Below are 20,243 nucleotides of genomic sequence, written 5' to 3'. Positions count from 1 at the left end.
TCTAGTCATTTATAATCTTTCCACTGCTGTATCTATAGTTATTCATAATTCATACTTCTCCTGATGATAATGAGCTTATAAAAAGTGTCCCTCATCAGAGTACGCCGTTTGCTGCTTGCTGTTATTCGTCTAATACAACCACCAGTCCCTTGTGATTCATCGGTCTCCAGACACCGATTAGGGGATGGCAATCTCAATTGAATGTTGTCTGAACAGAGAGGTTTGACTATTAATAAATAATCGCCCACATTAGTAGGTGATCGGTTAACTGGCATGGGCCTTTTTCTCATGCCATTTTTCCTTCTTGCTGTCCATTTGCTTTCCTCTTGACTTGCTTATATGAGGTCTTTGGACGTTACTTAGATTACAGACTCTTTGGCCCAAGGGTTGGACCTGTGTTTGATGGTGCCTCACACACCAGGTCTGCAGCTGGGGTCATTGGTCCTATGCTAACCTAAAATTAGGTGGTATTGACCCACTAATGTCCCAAGAGCTGGAGGTGTGGGAGCCCTCCAAGTGCCCCACGCTGCTGGTGGCAGGTTGGCGTTTCCCAGAGAGGGGACCCAGCTCGCTCCCTGGACCGCTTGCCCAAAGGTGCCAGGACACAGACCAGCAGCGCGTTGCCAGAGGATCCCGGATGGAGAGGCGGATGGGCAACGTGCAAGCGTCCTCCAGTGCAGGGCGGCAGCATCTGCTGGGCAGGGATCAAAGGTGAGGAGGCGTTTGGGGAGGCGCGATGCTACCCCTTTAAAGCAGGCTCGACGGCCTGACCTCCGCCTGGAGAAGCCGAGACCCGTCTTCAGGAATCAGAGTAATCCTGGGTGATTTTATCCCACTCCACTTCCCTAAATCTGCCGCTGCGGCTGCTCTGCAAAGGGATTAGAGGGCTGGCAGTGGATTACGCAGACGCCGCGGCTGCCGCCGGGCGCTCCCGCCCGGCTCTGCCGTCCCTGCAGGGTGCCGAGCCACACCGTGTCCAGTGCTCGTGCGGGACCCCGCCGCCGAGGCTCCCCGCTGGGCACCCCGGCCAGCTCGGGGCGGGTTTTCGGCCGCGCTGGGAGCCTCGCGGCAGCCCCTCTGGGCCTGGCCGGCGGCGAGGAGCTGCGGCCCCGGGGCAGCGGATGTAGGATCCCCCGAGGGCTCAGCCCCGCAGCAGACTGCTGCCGGCCCCGCGCCATGCCGGGGCCCGCCGGCAGCGTGCAGGCACCATGCCCCGGGGGCAGGACGGGCCGGGAGCCCCCACGTCCCTGCGGCTGGCCCTCCTGCTGACGGTCGGCGCATGGAGGATGGGGCCTGGAGCCGCCCCGTGGCTTTTCCTCTCCCTCGTCTGCCTCCCGCCTGCCACCAAGGCCCAGACGAAGATACCGCTGGAGACGTAAGCGTTCGCCTCGCGCGTCACCCCACTCTGCTCTCCCCACGGCCTCCTCCGTCCCCTCGTCGCCTCCTGCCACCCGGCCACCCCTGGCCCTCAGCCTCCTGGGGCTCTCGGGTGCCAGTGTGCAGCCTGCAAGGGACGATAAGGATACGTAGCACTGGTCAGGATCTGGCCTCGGGAGGCACATGGGGTGTCAGGCCAAAACACCTCTCTGGCACATATGAGATCCAGGTTGTGTAGTGCGAGCTTTCCTGATCTTTTTGCTATTATATATCACCGGCACCAGTCCCTTAACACTGGTTTGGGGCTCTGCAAGTTCAAAAAAGCAACTTGTGCACACGTGCGTAGCAGGTGTATGTTTAATATGTGTATATTTATGTGGATGGTGGCTAAATAGAGGAAAGAGGCCATAGCACCTTTTCTTGCTTGCTCCTGCACCATCTGACTAAAAAAGGGGGGGATCAGCTCCCTCCAAAGCTCTGGAGCGTACGAACAAGAAGCAGAGCTGCAGTACAAGGCATTCACAGTCACGTTTCCTGCATGCACTGCCTTTGGGTATGGGCAGTAGCAAACACACAGGGAATTTTGATGCCCCTTTTGCACGTGGGCTGTTTGGGTGCCTGCAAGGCATCAGGGTGCCCCACAGCTGTGTGCATGCCAGGATGTGCAAGTGGCGCCTCCATCATGGTCGTGGCTGGAAAGCTGCTGCTGCAAGGTGATACCTACATCAGCAGCGAGTCTCGTCCCGCAGCCCCCCAGGAGGCTAACGGGTCTCGGCAAACTGCATTTATAAAAGCCTCGCCTTGTTAAGGTGATTTAGACGAATTAAATCCTTTAAGGATTGAAAAACTGTCAGCAACACTGTTGGTAAAAGTTGCTGTGGGGCGATTTCTCTGGAGGAGAAGAGCTGGGACAGGTCTGTCTGCATAGGACAGCGGGGTTAGTCTGGAGAGGAGACAACGTTGTCCTCCACTTTCAGAAAGAGACATGTCGGCTACACCAACCAAGGTCAGCCAAAGTCCTTTCCTGAGATTGAAAAAGCGTTTTGTATTCAAAAGATGCCAACAAGACACTTGCAAATTTGCTTGCTAATGTGGAGCACCAGGTGCAACGAAGCATTGCACTGACTCCTTGCCACTTTCAAGGGTTTTATTGAGGGGATCTCAGGAAACTTTGCCACTGGCTTTACTGTTGTCTGCACTATCAAACCCTTCCTCAGCTCAGGGCTTCTGATTCGGGTTTCATAAGAAGACTGCACAGGTTATAGAGCAGTCCTTAGCCTTCCCCACAGCTCTGCCTTTCTGTGAAATTATCTTTGCTTCCATGTGGGACTACCTTTGATTTACAGCAATCTGCATTTTCTTAAGTGCTTCCGTCGGTAAATATTGGGTGATGGTAAACAAGACTTTAAAAGTCCATCTGAAAGGAACTTTGCAGCAAAATACGCAGTTTGTTCCAAAATACATTTCCCTCTTGCTTTCCTTTCTCTGTGGAACAAAATTCAACCTCTAATAATTTCAAATTGTGTAAAGCAAAAAGCAACTTTCTGTGCCCAGAGTAAATACTGCATAGAAATACCTTTTGGCCTTGAAATCCGTGGCATTAAGAAGACAGCCTGTCCTTTCTGCTGTTTTTGCCACTGCACACAAGTGCAGGGATTACAGGCAGGCAATCTCTGCTCAAATCCTTTTCTGATGTGTTTGGTTATAATGTGATAGCCCTTTACTACAGAGAAAAGAGTTACGTCACTTCTCAGAATTTGGAACTTATTCATGTACAAGAAAAAAAGAAAAAACAATGGAAAAAGATCTTCTCTCCCCTGATACCAAAAACAGACCAACAGCTGAATTATTCCCTAGTGTTTCAAATCCACTTATGAATTTGACTAAAGCACGGAAGTTGTCCCTTTGAAAGAAATTTCAGAAGAAGAATACATTTGCTAGGGCACAAAAGGGAGCAGGAAAACAGACCCGCTCTATAGACTGCACAAGGACATTTTGGGGACACAAAACTAAAAGCTTTTAAACACTAGCTGGGTTCAATCACAGTTAAGTGACACAAAGCTAAGCGGGCCTGTACTGCTCACTGTGTCATGCCTGGCTTTGTGGCAGTGTACTCATTTCTTCACCAGCTTATTCAAATCTTTGCAAAACACACTCAGCTTTAACTCCCATGGTGCAAAGATCTGCTCAGTCAATTATTATTTCTGAGGTGCAAGTTCAGCACAGAAACCACCTCCTCTTTTCCCCTGACCACTGCTCTGCTTATAAGCTGGTCACAGCACAGGCAGCTGTGAGATTGGTGAGGATTTGGGGCTGGCTGCTCAGCCTTTGCTTGTTGGGATGCTTGAAACATGCAGGCAGGATAGGCACAGACCACCTGGTGTGGCCTCTTGCAACTGCCCCTATCACCTCTGTACATCTGCTCCTGAGTTGTGGGAGTCAGCAGCCTTAGATGAAATATCTCTGCAACCTGATGAATTTTAGACTGACCTTTTCTCTCGTTGTTTATGAAAAGACAAAAAAAAAACTATTTAAATTCAGCAGGCTGCCTTTAACCTTCCAGAACTCTAAGGCCACTCCCTTCCATGGCAAATAATTGTCTTTTATATATGTAAATGCCAGCGTATTTCTGCCTCTTCACTTGCCTCCTTTTCATCTTCCGTGGAATACCACCATACATTTTTAATTATCTGCTTTTCAGCCCTATCATACAGGGCCCCGAGACCTTTGCACCCTCTCATTCTTCCACTTCCCCTAACTTTCCAGTCATTGCTCTGAAGCTGCCCGTCTCCAACCCTCTCTCTGTGCTTCCTTCTTCCTTTTGTCCTTTTCGCTGCCTTTGCCTCTCCCAAAGCTTGTGGGTTTTGCAGCATGGCATCTTGCAGAGCTGCTTCAAGTACATCAGCAGAAATATTGGCCCCAGAGCTTGGGCGGCAGCTCAGAAGTAGCTGTGGGGGTCCTGCCCTGGCTTTCACACACCACACCAGAGCTGTGCCCTGTGGCCTCGGGCGGTGGGAGTGTGCTCCTAGTCTGAGCATTCACCACCTAGGAGACTGGCTTAGCAATGGTGAAATTACACAAATCCTAACTTTTTTTCCTGAGTTCTTCTGGTACTAGAAGTTTCAAGGTTCACATATTTAGTCTTCTTCTGCCATAGCCTCAAAGGCTAAAAAATTAACTTCCCTTTTCCTGTTTTTATGAAAGCCGAGAATGCTGAGTAATTGTGTGGCACCGGGACTTAAGGATTTCAGAAACAAGTAGTTCTGTGAGCAGCAGAGCTGCATTTTCTATAAAATTGTGTCTTGTGGTTGACTTCTCTAGCGACTGATAATTGCTAAGCTCATATTGCAATCCTTTTTTCCTCAATAATAGCATCTTTCTGCTGAATCTGCCCATCTACACACACTTGTCAGAACTTAATATACCCTGCTGGACAGAAAAGTTATTAGAGCTGGGAGGACAGAGTCACATGCAAAGCCACAGATACAACACAAAACAAAAAGCAGGATCACGTACACCTTATTCCTTTCAGCAAACAGAGTAAAACCAAGTCTCTCTGCTAGAATTACTACTCCAAGCCTCATGTTTAGGTTTTCACTTTCTACAGTAAAAGGTGAGGAGACCTGAAGAACATTAGTTAATATCAGTACAAAACATCTCACATATAAGAGCTATAAACTAACATCAGCAGATGGGCATCAAGCTAAATGTCAACTTAGAGATCCTCAGGCCTCACGCCTCAGGGAATAAGTTGGTCACTACAAGAATCAGGAAAGAATTTCATGGGGTCCCATGCTCCATACAACCATTTGCAGCATATTTCTTTCCCCTTTTTCTGTTTTCCTCTTTTTTTCTAAGTTTGCTAAAATAACTCTGATATGGGACAATAAATCCTGGCTTCCTAGCAGATACCTATATTCTTTTTGGTTTAAGAATGAAATGAAGAGATAAAACCCCTGTCTGTCAAAATAGGATGCAGAACACAATGCCAAAAAAAATAAATTGAGTTGTTCTTACTGATTTCAGCTGGTGCCAGAGCACACTCAGTGGTTAGAAATGAATGCCTCATTGCCAATTAAGGAGTGATTATAAAGGGTACCTACTCTCATTATGCCCCCTTTGGAATTAGTGGAGAGAGGTGCAGTACTGAGCAGGAGCCTTACATGTGGTCTAAATCAGCCCCCATAGCTGCTGGTCTGCCTCTGTTCACAATAGGGGAAACTAAACAGATAGGCTTTCCTAGCCTAAAGTTAGCTGTTGCGATGCTTCCACCATTGCTGCACTTTGCTCATGGCTTTGCTCCAGAGCTCGTCTTAACGGTTGCTGTATTATTCTGCGACAGAAATGGTGCAGTGCATTGGACAGTCAGACCTTGGGGTTAAAGGTTGCTTTGAGCTGGCAGAAATCTACTGAAAGCCATAGGTAAGACTCTCTACCCTGTAAATAAATAGCATATTCTGGTAAGTGGAGAAGGCCATTTATTCCATTAAATAAATCTCTCCTAAGTGAATCCTTGTTAAAGGAACTGTGTGTAGGTGGAGCTGCCTAATGTGAATCATGTAGATGGTTTCTGATTAAGTCTTCTGTCAATTACAATAGCCATCTATTCTGATTTGGGTAACTTGGCATTCGGTTGTTCTTCAGCATCTTCGTTTTCCATGTGCAATTGCTATCATCAGTTATTTACAGGATGGCACAAACAAGCAGTGTTTAAAATGGTGAGATATAGAATTTACTCTGGCATTAGCAAGCCATAATATCTCCACCGAGAGCATTATCTTCATCCAGCTTGCTAGCCTCTGGCCTGTACAACTCTAGAAACTGAATCAGAGGCTCTTGACAACTCCTTTTAGGCCTGAGATTTATTTCTGTTCAGCAATCTTAAAATTAAGTGTCTAGACCATCACCCTAGGCTCCTTCTGCAATCAGCAAAGACAAATAGGTATCTCCAGAGGGCTATTTATTTCACTCTACTAACAACAGAGGAAACCAGATGATATGTAAGACCAAACACACAACTTACTTCTAAAGCTAGGTGAGATAAACTCTACCCTCTGATTCAACAAGTGGTGGCTGAAACTACCAAAACTCACTGTTGCTCCTTGCCGACTAATGTCATGGGGAGAATGTCCAAAATGAGTGATTGCGTCTTACCTTACTGCTTGTTTCACTGGCAGTCTGTGGAGAAAGGATTATCATTGTCGCTATAATGTGTGAGAAGGAATATGGAGGTTTTCATGCATAGGAACACAGATTTTCCCTGTTTATTCCCTGGAATTAAGTTCTGCTGCCCTTGAGTTAGAGGTTATTGCCTATTTACACAGATTTCTCTCTTTTCTCCTTTTAGGGTGAAGTCTTGGGCAGATGCCTTTGGTGGGGATCTGTACTCCATTGTGACTAAGTATTCGGGCTCTCCCCTATTACAAAAGGTAGGCAAAAGCTGCAAGGATTTCCTTGCCTTCACATGCTCTTCCCATGTAGCCTTCCAGACTTTCCTCTCTACAGAAGGCTTGGGGTGGAAAAAGGCAAAACATGTAGGTCTCCAGCTAACTTTCAAAACCATGGGATTTCATGTCCATGGCAACAGAGTGGTGCCCCTCAACTATACAGAACTAAAGAAAATCTGATCTAACACTTCTCCTGCTCTCGTTAACCATGACCAAATGCCACCTAAGTTGTCCTTTTTTTATGCTTTTTAACATTACTCCTTAAATTTCTCCCTGATCATTGTTCCACTCTCCCGCACTGACTCTTCACTCCTCCCTTCCTACCTGCATGTCCCTCCCTTCCCTCCTATTTGTCTGTGCTTCATCACCCAGCCTTTCTGCCTCTTCTGTGGTCCTCCAGCTAGTATTCCTGTTTATTTCTGCTACCTCATCTATCTTCCTCCAGGCATTCATCAAGTCACATCCCCCTTTTTAAATCTTGCCTTTAAAACCATCTTTTCTCATTTCCTCTTGGATGGAGTCTCCAGGATGGGTGTCTTGGCAGGGCTGAAAGCTATGACCTCCAGAGGCAGATCTCTGCTTCCCTTTCCTGCCTGGGGTGCCCAGTTTGCTAATCAAAGACTGAGCAGCCTAAAGGGTGCCAGCATTAAAGGGTGCATCTCCAGGGACTTTAACTGAATTTTCCTGTTTGCAGCAGTAGAGAATTTGCCCTATTACTTTTTGATTCCTAAAATCAGAGATGAATAGCTGGTGTGGGCTCAACATAGTAAACAATAGAGCTTGCGGTTTTGCTGCAACATAGCTAATAATTATTAACTAGCTCTGACACAAGGAATTTACTCCAGCATTGCCTGCTCCTTTTTTACTCTTTGTGAACTCTGTGCATCACTGCCAGCTGGGTTGTATTAATCAGCCTCTCCTAAGCGCTGCCCAAGAGGCCTGATTGCTGCCAGGCACATCTGAGAGGATATATTTCCTTCTCTATCTCATGTGGCCATCCCCTTTCTTTTCTCTTCTCTTTCTGTGATCCTTCTTTTCAGCATAATGCATTGTCTCTTAGGCCTTTTAGGTATCTAATTTTTGTCCTCTGAATAGTAATAATACCCACATCCTAGTGCAGAAAGGGATGGTTTGACTTGCCTTGCTACTGAGCCCTCTAATTCCTTGCATGCTAGGGAGGAAGGGAGAGGCTCCTGCAGCATTGCCTTTGCTAGGCTTGGCAGAGAAACATCTTCATTATTTGTTGCAAAGGTCTAACTGCTAATTAGTCTGTTCTAAAAGGAACATGCCACTATGCAATAAAAAACTGTCAGTGTTTAAGAGGAATGTGCCACATGGCCTAATCATGAGGCAACTGTGGTGCAATGAGAAACCAGGCAAAAATTTGGCCTTTAGCAATTTTGATGCTTCTGCATTGCCTGTTTCTCCATGAAGTCTGCAGAAGATAGTGTCACAGGCAAAGCAACCTTATACAGCATCTCCGATGGACACCTGAGATCCAGTGGGCAGGAGATAGGGGTTATTCGATACTCAGATATCTGTGTCTGATACTGAATAGGTATTTGCTGTCTCACAAAGTCTATAAATACCATTTTTTCAAAAGATGGTAAGGGTGCCACAATTTCATGTGAGGAAATACTGCTGCCAGTGCCTTCTCCTAACTACTTCAACACAGCCAGCCTGCTCCTATGTCTATTTCTACTAATAGAGTAAGGGAGTTCACATTCCTTAAGGTCCAAATGTTATTGGGAGTAAGGGGAAAAGGGTTTGGCTTGAAAATACTAGTTTCATGAAAGGCATCAGCAGAGGCCAGGGAAAGCAGCTGTGGCACCGAGGTGGGCATCAAGATAGGTGTGGTTTTTTTGCTCTCTGGAGACATTGCACCCAGCCATTTCACCTCCTTCTGTCCACACTGTACATTTTGTCTGTTTGAATCTTAATCCCTTTGGGGAAGGGAATCTATGGGACCTCTAAATGATACTTATAGTACCACTAAGAACAACAGTCAGGACATCCAAATCTTCAACAAAAATTCACAGCTGCCAGGTCTTTTGGTGTAATTCACTAGAAGCAAAAAAAAAAAAATTTATTTCTGATCAAAAAGAAGCCTGATTCTAATCAAACCCAATCTAGGATTTGTGCTGAGGTAATTCAAGGGAGAGCTATATTTGCCTTGTGACCTGACAGACCTTTTGCCCTTAAAAAAAACTATCACATTTGCCTGCCCCAGCTCAGGTCCTCACAATTTCCCTGATGGAGAGGGAAAGGTGTCTGCTTCAGTCTTGCGCACGATGGAGCCAGGATGTGGCACAGAGGGATTGTGCTTTGCACAGTCTCTGGACACCACTGAGATGCAGCGTCATCCATGACTCAGAGGAAATGTCCTTCAGTGAGTCACTGTCACCAATTCCAGCAGACAGGCTAGATGGGCTCGATCCAGCCTAGCTCTGTTTACACTCTCTACCAAAGAGTCATCTCCTAAATGCATGTCTTCCCTGGCCCTGACTTTACTAAGGGTGGTCATAGTTAAGCAGTTTAAACAAATCAGGTTTGCCTTTTACCACTCAAGTCCCCCTCCTTAAACCCTCTCAAGTTCCCCCTGTTTTCCTGGATTTGGGGAAAGAGGGGAAGTACAGCTGTTGCCCATTTCTTCAGTCTGTCCCTCAGCCTCCATTTCCTTAGCAAGCACTGGGTTGGACACCTTCTCACAAATAAGCTTCTTAAACCAGGGACCGTCCTGGAGGTCTTTGTCTGGTTCCCTGTCACTTAGAGCACTGCAGGCAAATCTCTAACTAATGGGCAACACTTTCATGCCCCTTGAGATGTCTCCTGGCAGACCCCAAATGGCTTTGTGTAGATCAGTGCACTGGCATACACATGGCAAGTGAGTCACACCTGGGGAGCTAAACGCACTGAAGTTTAGAAACCCAAGCATGTGTGTTACCCATTTGCTTTTCAAATTTCGGGCCATTGCCTCTTTTTCATGTGGTAGATTTCTCTTTGTGTGCTAGTACAGGCAGAGCAGTACATGGGTAGGGAGTGCAATGTCAGGGTCATACTTGGCTGAAGTCAGTGGGTACACTGACTTTGAGAAAATCCAAACTGAGTACATTTCACACTTGACATTTGTTCTCCTTTGGCTAACAGGTATGAAGTAACTAACTAATTGCTGCTCTGACAGCCATAATTTTTCAGTTACCTGAATGCTGTGGCCGTAAACCTTCTATTTCATTAATTTTTGATGTAAGATTCCTTTGATGACTTTGGGTTCGTTTGGCGATTTGTTTTCTTTTTCCAAAAGAAACGAAATAGCATGTCGTGAACCCAAATGCTTAGTTTCTTTCTGGGCTGTATTTCTCCTAGAGGCCCAGTAGACATCTCTTGAATCTAGAAGGGCAGGTTCTCCCCCAGACTGGAGAGTGTTAAGAAAGCCCCTAGGTGGCTCTTAGTCCCCAGGCAGTTGGTATATCATCAAATCAAACCTCAGAGATGTAGCAAAAGCTTAAGAGATGCTTTGATTTGATGGCTGAAGCATTCATCGTATTCCACTATTACAAAGCCAGGTGTCAAGGCAAGCTCGCTCACCAGTCTGGCATAGTAGCCTAGATCGGTGACGATGGATTTGTACTAAAACGCTGGAACTGGTCTAGGACTGCTGAGGGCAATACAGCTGGAGCGGAGGGGCTGCATGAAAGGCTGAGTAGAAGGGTGGTAACATCCTACAGAGCTGGTGAACAGAAATTGGTGGCCTGTGGCTCATTTGGTTTGTTTGCCGTAGTCCTCTTGCTGTTGTCGCCTAGGCAGCTACCACGGGCACCCTCCTGTGTTCTGGGGCCATGGACTGCAGCTGTATTGGGAAGGCCTCACAGTATTTTTGGACTTCTCAGGGCTTCCCTGCAAGTGAAAAAAACACCAGTTGGCTTCACTGATTTTATTTTTACTCTACTGAGTTAATGCCACATGATAAATGTTTCAGAATTACTTCCTACTTCCTTTTGTAGCTGAGGTCCCAATTGCCTTCAGTGGTGGATAGGACTGAGAAAGGACAGCAGGGTTTGGCTCCAGCTACGTAATTACTAGAAAGCACAACAAATAACTACATGGTGAAGAACAGACAAATTAAATAACCAGAGTCAAGACATTTTTCTGGGTGAGGATGGAATGAATATCTTTCACACTCTTAATATAGTTTCACTAGCAGTGAGTAATGCAACACTGTGCACTTCAATGGGCTAAATTTCATGGAGGTGGAAACAAGGAAATGTATTTGGTGACATATCCATATTTCTGTTCACAGATAGAATGTAGGATACTGAATTCTGGATCTTCTGCTTTTAAATCACCACTCCCTTCCCTGTTGAAAGAGAATCTTAATGAATTGTTCCTACTGTTTTAAGGGAGTAAAGTACCTGATGAATGCGAAAAGATTTTTGAGTTCACAAGCAGCTCATGAAGGTTTAGTCCCTTTTCAATACCAGATCATATCAGCCAGTTTTCCTAAGCCTACAGGTGATTCTCATACTGTAAATTCTAAAGATCTGATGACTTGAGTGCTAAACTCAGGTTGTCCTGGTTAACCTCAGCTGCCAACAAGAACCTGTCTTGACATCTACCAAGTACTTTCAGCCATGGTATCTGGTAACAGTAGTGAAGTCACAAGTATTACTCTGTTGTCTACCTTGAGGAGCTCTTGCTGTATGTATTCATTAATAGCAGATGACTTTAGTGGCAGGAATACAGATACAAAATGGTGTGCTGGATCATTTGTAGGAAACAAGCTCAAAGAGGATCTGGGCTCAAACTTGGTGTATTCCCTGAACTAACTAGCTAAAATTTTGCAGAAAGCTATTTTGCAGTGTTTTCCCAGCTCTGACTAGTTCCCAGAGCTGAGATGTGGGTATGACATTAGCAGGCTGTGCATGATTGCTTGTGATTACTTTTACCGTGTTAACCTGTACTTGTGGATGTGTCAAAGGCACATTAAAAAATAATTGAGAGGTAAAAAGCCCAATTCTTTTTAATTCAAGATATGACCCAAAGTAACCGATAATAGGTCATTTTGTAAAGAGCATGCTTGCTGGTGCAGTTCCCCCCCCCCCCCCCAGTAGCTTTCCCAGGAGAGATAACCCTCCTCCCCCCGAGGAGGGCCTGATTAAAGTGTAGCGTGGCAGAGATCGCTTGCCTCCCCACGACACCATGACATGGAGCTAAATGGGACAGGCAGCAGCTGGGATGTGTGCTATGGTCTCATCATCAGTCACAGCCCTCTGTGGGCTGTTACACATCTCATTTGGCAGCATGGTTGCGCAAACCTTTGCGCTCAACCCTTTCCTCCTCCCCCATCCATCCTGGCTACCCGTCTGCAGCAGAGTGGATGCAAAGCCTGGTGGTTTTAATCCAGTAAAACCCTTGCTGTTAATCACGCCAGGCAGAGGGAGCAGCCTCCCCACCATGCCTGCTGCAAGCTGGATGCTGCTTCTATTTCTGGCTGACCTCCTCAGCCTGCCCCGTCCTCAAGGCACTGCTGCCTCCGCGTATGCTCCACCAGCTTTCCTAATGATCAATGAGCTTCTTGGACAAAAGGAGCTTCACTTGCTCACCCTAAGGACATGCAAACTCCCTCCCACTTTCTTCTCATTCAGAAGTGTCAATAGAGCCCCTGCTGTCCCCTTACCCTTTTCACCTTCTCTTCTGTACCAGGGCGAGAAGCACAGCCCTGGCTGAGATCACTGTGGTGCGGACACAACAAGGGAACGTGACAAAACTTATAGGATGGAAAAAATTTTCCTGCATCAGGATGGAGAGGATGTGTATGTGCTGCAGAGAGAAATGATGATGAGGGACCAGGGAAATCTAATCACTTGCCTTTGCACTTCCAGGGAAGGCTCTCATTGCCAGGGAGATAAAGCTCTCATTTTTTAAATAGGTTAATCGCATTGTCTCCTTTTGCAGGGTTTTTTGGCTTTTTATTTTTGTTTTTTCCCTTTCTTGCTGCCTATCTCAATCTGCTTTGGGATTTTTTGAGAAGAAATAAAGGCCATTGCATCCAATCTTTAAAGATCAGGCTTAGGGAGGCAGATTATAATTACCCAGTTTGAGAGTACTCTCAGGCTTTAAATGCCTAGATTATATGAGACAGTCAGAAAAACCTGGCTGCCTCTAAAGTTATTGGACCCTCCTCAGCAGTGCATCTCTGCCACACTTGCAATTCCTAGTTGAGAGTCACCTCTGCACTGCTCCTGGCCAAAATATGCTCATGTATGCTGAATATATAGTACAGTTCCTGTCTCCCTGGCTTTTTCTTGGCAATCTCTTGCCTAAAGCACTGAGCAGCCCACTGACCCGTCTTGCTGGAGAACTGGCAAGACACGCTACAGATACGATGGTGCTGTGGGAGGAAAGGGCGCTCACTAGTGTGACCCTCCCACTGGTGCCCCGGGCATGTATGACATGGAGAGCAATGTAATGACAGCACACAGCTCCCTCTGCCCTAAGTAAATCTGCCCCCGTGGCTGATTCAGTTTCAGGTCTGCGATGCATATAATGTTATTACTGATGTAAGCACAGCACACTTCAGGTTTTCAAAAGCTGGCATTCTATTTTTTTTCCCCTAATTTTCAGGCACCAATGTTATGGCCAGTTATCTGCATGTGCCCAGATTATGGGGTGAAAAGGGAGGCAGCACAAAGACAAGAGGAGGGAATAAATTGGGCCAGTCCTCTCAACACATATCTCTTCACCAAAGAGAACAGCAATAATAGATTGACCCTTTCCTTGTAAGCCTCCTGCTCAGCAGGATTTTCTCCTTTCCCTCGGGTAGAAATACAAAGACGTGGAGCCAACTCTGAAGATTAAAGAGGTGGACGGTTTGGAGCTGGTGAAAAAGTTCTCGGAGCAGATGGAGAGCATGCTCCGCAGGAAGGTCGAAGCTGTTGAGGTATGACGATGGGGCTATAGGAAGGGAGGCCGTTCCTGCTGGCCCCAGAGCAGCAGGTGCTGGCCTCCCTCCTGTGCCAGAGGTGTGTGGGCGTAGAGGTCGCACAAGGTCTTCCTCACCCCACCACACACCTGCTTGTGCAGCTGGCTCCTTCTGAGCTTTAAGCAGACACTGGTGGGAGGTTGTGGGCGTACAGACAAGGGAATATTGGTTTCTCCCTTAGTCCAGAGTAAGAAAAAAGGAAAAAAACAAAGTCTAGAAATAAATATGAGGGAATGAACACTCTTTTGGGAGAAGGAGGTTTAACTCTTAGTTGTTTAAACAGGAAAAAAGCCTCACACAGATGAAAATAAAGTTCATCTGTGTGTAATGCACTCTGGCCATTGAAGACTAGTAGCTTGCTTCAGCTCTGTGTGCAGCTCAGGGGAAAACTCCTGCAGCACTTGAACATGAGCTGCAAGTAACACACTTGGATTTCCAGCTGTGTACGTGGGGATACACAGAGGAGGTGACAAATATTCTTTAACTGTTGCTGTGTTGGAGATCAGAGCAGGTAATTGTTATGGCCCCTTTTCTTTCATCCAAGGATCTGACATAGTCCCTTATATTTAGAAGCTTATTTCTGTAGTCACAGAGCCCTGACAGCTTAAAGCATTTATTGTGTAAAAATGATCCAGAAACACATCATTTGAATCTCAAAGCTAAATTTGGGCATGTTTAGACTCAGAGCTTTTGCCCATAACATTAAATTCGTAGCCAGACTTTCCCAGTGTTTGGATTGACTTATCCTTTGTGAAGCACCACAAAAGTAGTTTTGCTGAGACTGCCACTAATTGTGGAACTCTGAAAACTTGTACATGTTTGGCTGGATTCCTTCCCAATCTGCACAAGTGAGAATTAGTGCCCTGAAGCATCAGACTGGAGAGTACCAGTGATTATTTTGGCTTCCACAAACGGCAGAAGTGTATAAATGGCCATAGCATTACTGAGCCCTGTAAGAAATCAAATTGTAGTCTTTTGTCTCAGTAACAATAGGAGATTGATACTCCCACAAGGCCTGTTTCTTTGACGAGGTATTGACACCAGGCTTGGTCTACAATGCTTTTCCCGTGGTTTTTTTGGAAGGGCCCCTGGAAAATGAGATGAAATCTCTGGCTGTTTTTCTCTAAATGGACATGTGTCTGTATGTGCATGTCCTGTGGTGTCTACAATTGCTCAGGTTACTAGGGACTCTGGAGTAAGTAGGCGTGAACATACTCAGAAAGAAATAGCTGTGAATGTCTTCCAGGTTATGAAGTTGGAGGACAGAATGACAGGCCAGCAGAAAAAGAGGGAAGCAGGAAAGTTTATAGCCCACACAACTTTGTTCTGTGTGGATGGAGGTGGTCACTGTCCTCTCACTAAGTGTGGTTAAGGAATAACTGATGCTGCTGGAAAAGCTTCTTGTGTGCTTCCCGCAGCATCCCTCATCTTTCTTTGTGTTTGCATTAGAGGTTGGTGGAGGCAGCAGAAGATGCAGATCTGAACCACGAGTACAACTCCTCACTGGAGGTAAGTTCATACCTGTCAGTGACAAAATATGGCCCATACCCTCAGAGACTAGCCAAAAGACAGGAGCAGCAGGACCCACTCACCTCAGGCTCCTAGACAAGTTAGGAGTTTCCTTGTTTTCAGGGACCTCAGCTTGTCTTACTAGGAAGCAGTCTAAGTGATTCCTTTGGCAGGTCCCAAGCCTAGTAACGCTGACCTAGACCTCCTTGCCTTGCCATCCTGCAAAAATAGGAGGGATGCATGCATAGCAGGTGAGAGAGTGGGATTTTGGCAGGGGGGAACACAGTATGGTAGATAATTAGAACTGTTCCCTCCTTCCTATACCGGCATGTTACACCACAAACCCAGCTTCTTAATGCTCAGCTGGAAATGGCTAGAGAAGCAAGTTAACCCTGAAACATCAGGCTTCAAAGTGGCTACAGCATTATGCTGCTGCAGTCCTTATGGGGAATTAGCGCTCAGTTCTCCCCTCCTTAAAAAAGATGAAGAGACCCTTTGGGTCAAGGACAGGAAGGATGTGGGAAAGCAATGGCTTGTGTGATGTTACAGTTATTACTCTTACTGCATACCAGTAAGTGGTCATTATGCATACCAGCTGTCATGATCCATGTAATGTGTTAGTGCAAATTAGCTGGTATGCTGTGGGTTACTTGACTGGAAAATGGGCTAAAAATTGAGTGTATATGAGCAATGAGGAGGAAGCTCTTGCAAAGGTCAAACCTAAGATATGACAGATATCCACAGCAAACTATTAATCCAATGAGCTGAGTCTCCCACCATCTTTCTCACCAACTCCCATCATCTTTTCTCTACCCTGCAGACACCCACTTGTCAGGATTCCCAATTAAGTGAAAGTTTGCTGTCCATACAGTCTGGATAACTGGCTTTCTGTTAATAATTGTTTGTAGCAGTGCTATGGGGTTATTGTTGGTAAAAGGAACAGGACTGAAAACTGATGAATGCAGTACAAGCACAGGGAGCATAGTGGAAGTACAAGCTACCCCTGCAAGTATGCCTGTCTATGCTGGTGAAAAGGTGGGAATGAAAATGCTTCTTGAAATCAAGCTAGCTATTAACTTCAGCTCTCCTACCTCTTTATTTAAGAGTCATGTTAGTCATTGGTTAGGTCAGCTGCATCCACAGTAAGGGTTATGAGTAAAGCAAGGCACATGACCCTATGTTCACACACACAGTTCACACCCCCTAAGTACTTTTAGTACTTGAATATATATCCTTAAATAATCTCTGACCGAGATAAAGTGCACAAAATCACTTTAAAAGCATTTTTTAATCCAAGGGGGAGAGCCCTGGAGATACCAAAAGGTTGGTTGATACTAAACCCTGACTGGTCTTCACAGGGAGGGTAACTGCCTTGTCTTGGAGCACCTTCTGCTCTATCCTTTGCTCTTGATAAGCTCCTGCTGCTCGGAGCAGCACAGCAAGGGGATAATCCTACTTGTATTTGCATGAAGAGTTACTCCAGTAGATGATATCTATAGAAACAAGGGCAAGTGAGCTCAGAATCAGCACACCCTGTAGCAAAGCCCAGGAGCCAGATGCAGGAAGACACTTCACCTCTCCAGCTAATCACTTAAATACCTCTGAGCTGAGGAATCATGGCAATCTGTCACCATGTCCCTTTGCTCTAGGTGTCTCTTCAGGGGCTTCCAGTCTGAGTACTGATGCCAGTTATGATGTTGCTCCATCACCTGTGCGCACCTTGCAGTGAGAAATTGGACAGAAACCATCATTTGGGTTGCTTGCCACTTTTCATTTGATAATGGCTCTCATTTGCTGCTCACATTGACCTGATTTGAAGCCCAGATTCTCCAGATGTCCCCTTTTTATATTTTAATGTTTTTTTTCAGGCAGTACTGATAATAATCTGTCTTATTCTCTCTCTTGCTGCCTTTCTCTTTTCCATTGTCTTCATCAACAGTTTGATTACTACAACTCTCTCCTGATTAATGAGAAGGATGAGAATGATAATTATGTGGAACTTGGAGATGAATTTATTTTGGAGCCAAACGAGCATTTCAATAATCTACTGGTGAACACAACATATAGTGATATCCAGCTCCCCACTAATGTCTACAACAAAGGTAATGGACTCCACTGGACTCTTCTTTCTCACTACTAGTCTGCTGTGGAAGCTATCAAAGAGTAATAATACTGAAAGGAAAGATGGGACAAAAAAGAAAAAGACAATTGACAGAATAGAAAATAGAGCTGGAAAGGTACTGTCCCAAGGCACAGTCAAGTCTCTGTTGCAGTCTGTCACTGTGACAGGGCTTAGGTATGATCTGTTCTTGGAAGACCTCTGATGATGGGCAGTCCTCTGTCTTAGGCAGGCAGTGTAGTCTCGCAGGGTTCATCTACCAAACTGAAGAAGCAGTGAAATGAACTGTGGTGTGAATTTACTGGCTATAGCTACTCTGCACAAAGGGCCAGATCCATCAGGGCCTTTGGGTGCCAAAGGTCTCACTGATTTCAACCGAGAAATTAGATTCCAAGTGCCTTTGTGCTATGAGGCTCTAATGTCTCATGAGGACACCCTTAATTCCCAGTGAGCTTATGTGGGGGGTTAATTCACAACTGCTATTGGGATATGGTTATTCTGGGCTATTTTCTGTTCTCGGCAAGCCTTCGGCAGTTGCAGGAGCCACGGGAAGCACTGCGGCTCACACAGCATCCTTCGTGCCTGGGCTGCTTCCTCTCCTCCTTGCACATCCACACAGCTGCAGCTGCACACCAGAAACTGGCCCATCTTCGAGCCTCCTCTGGAGGCTGAGGCACCTGATGACAATTGCCCTTAGGTTGCTGCTCTTTTCTGCCAACATTTGAAGCTGCCTGAACTGGCTCTTTGCCAGCCTGTCCATCAGTTGTTCTCCTTGTAAACACTTTGGCAAAAAAAAAGCTCCATTACTTCTCTCGTAGACTGAGCTCATTTACAAGCTTCAGGACCAGACAGGGCAGGCATTGGCAATTGTGCTCACAACTGCTACATTATTCTGAGGAACAATAGAGGGATTTTTATTTGTCTCACTATTTTAAATTAATTTCATCTGGTCTGAGAGTCCCAGACACTAAAATTTTGTGCACGAAGATCCATGTGATTCCTGGACTTTTCATATGGAAGTCTCCCACCCTGGTCAAGTACAGCCTGACTTAGTTTTCAAAACCACAGGAGTCCAGACAGTCCGAGCAGCCATCTGTCTTGCCAGCAACTGCGCCTTGGTCCTTCATCTGACACAACTCTGACCTTTGTGATGTCTGTGGGACCTGGGAGGATTTTGTTTGAAATGATGATCGCTAACACTGGCTTAGTTTTACTGCTAGATTTAGGAATGATGTGTACCACTGAGCTGAAGATAAATTTGAAAATTGCCAGTTTTACCACCGGTAGGGCTGGCTGCGGGTGAACACAAAGTGGGCCGTTGCCTACAGCAGCACGCAGAGAGGTGGCCAAATGGCTGCTGCAAGAGGCAGTTGTAGTCCTTTCTCTCTCCTGGAGGGGAGAGGCGCTGCCCAGCTAGCTGATTTCTTGTCTGTACAGTGCCTGGGAGTACTCACTCCCTCTCTGGCAAATGTCAGCAGGAGCACCAAAGCTCACTCTCCACAGCTCTTCTGACTCCCCTTCCTGCATGAGTTACTTTGGCTTTATCACTGGGGAGCTGCAATTGAATTTTGCCCCTATCTGTTGTAAAGTGACTAACAGGAAGTGGTGGGTCATGGCCCCATCCTGTTCAACATTAATGTAGATAATCCTATGATGACCACTTTCCTATAATTCCCTTATCCTATTGCTGCTGCTCCATTTGATCTCCTGAGGCACTGAGTCAATATCAGATACTACATATACATGGCCTCCTATGAGTTCATGCAAGTTTGCAGCTTTATATTAATTCTGATGAGTTCAGGGGCAAGTGAGAACAGCTCAGGCTTTGTGTAAGAAACAGAATGAAAGGAAAGACGAGAGAAAAACAGAATCAATGAAATGTGGGGGAAAAGGAGAAAGAAATGGCATGTAAATCATAGGGCTCCTCTGTCTTGGGGAACTGCATCATACTACAATGTGTCTTGCAGAGGTTTGGGAACTAGCATAAAGTTAAAAACTTTGTAGAAAGGCTATTCCTCTTAATGGTACACCAGGCAGTTGCCTTATAACAGCCGCACATGCCATCTTAGGTAACAGGTCAGTTGTGTCTGTATGTTGCGCTGGTTGTATACTGCACAGTGCTGGCTGTTGTGAGTCTCTCGGAGCCCTGTAATGCACAGGGGTAGACAAGCCCAGAAAGAGAAATGAGGATAGTGTATGACCAAGCTGAGATCGCTGCAGTTGCCAGTGGTGACCTGCCCTCCAGGATTTGCTTGAATGATGCAATCATTTCCCTTTACAATGTCTCTTGGAAAGCTGCTGCCAAGGGCATAGGTGTCATTTTGAGGCAAGTGACCCTAGAAAGAGAGCATGACTTTGTGCAGAGCACAAGGACAGGACAAGGCCAGGAGTCTTTCCAGGGCTCTTCGTCCCCATCCCCATCCTCCCCTTTTTTGCACACTTTTTTCCCCCATTTCCTGTTTTTTCCCTGCAGACCCTGACATTCTGAATGGAGTTTACATGTCAGAAGCCTTGAATCCTATTTTTGTGGACAATTTTGAAAGGGACCCCACACTGACCTGGCAGTACTTTGGCAGCTCCACTGGGTTCTTCAGGCTTTACCCAGGTAAAAGAGGAAATATCTGCTCAGCTCTTCCAGCTCAAAGCATGGGTGTTGCGGGAAAGGTAATGTGCTGTGAAAGAGCCCAGTCTGGGAAGCTTGGGCATAGCATGTCCCCATGAAGGGTCATGTGCAGTGAACAAAAAGACTTGATGCACACACCTCTGCCACTTAGGCAAAGGAAGAGCACCCACGGCAGGCATAAACCCTTAT

General features: G+C 46.1%; 1 protein-coding gene across 1 annotated transcript in view; it reads left to right on the top strand.

The window, feature by feature from the left end:
• The first annotated feature begins 1,208 nt into the window (after positions 1-1,208).
• The window catches only part of CACNA2D4 (calcium voltage-gated channel auxiliary subunit alpha2delta 4), a 134,008-nt gene continuing 114,973 nt past the window's right edge, over positions 1,209-20,243 (top strand). Inside the window, exons 1-6 of the mRNA XM_064509925.1 lie at positions 1,209-1,375; positions 6,725-6,806; positions 13,645-13,761; positions 15,253-15,312; positions 17,252-17,414; positions 19,905-20,036. Coding sequence (XP_064365995.1) covers positions 1,209-1,375; positions 6,725-6,806; positions 13,645-13,761; positions 15,253-15,312; positions 17,252-17,414; positions 19,905-20,036 — 721 coding nt within the window. The remainder of the gene's footprint in view (positions 1,376-6,724; positions 6,807-13,644; positions 13,762-15,252; positions 15,313-17,251; positions 17,415-19,904; positions 20,037-20,243) is intronic.

The sequence above is a fragment of the Dromaius novaehollandiae genome, chromosome 1 (assembly GCF_036370855.1).
Source record: "Dromaius novaehollandiae isolate bDroNov1 chromosome 1, bDroNov1.hap1, whole genome shotgun sequence".
Classification (NCBI taxonomy): domain Eukaryota; kingdom Metazoa; phylum Chordata; class Aves; order Casuariiformes; family Dromaiidae; genus Dromaius; species Dromaius novaehollandiae.
The sequence above is the reverse complement of the archived record's forward strand: the minus strand, read 5'-3'. Positions and strand labels throughout refer to the sequence as shown.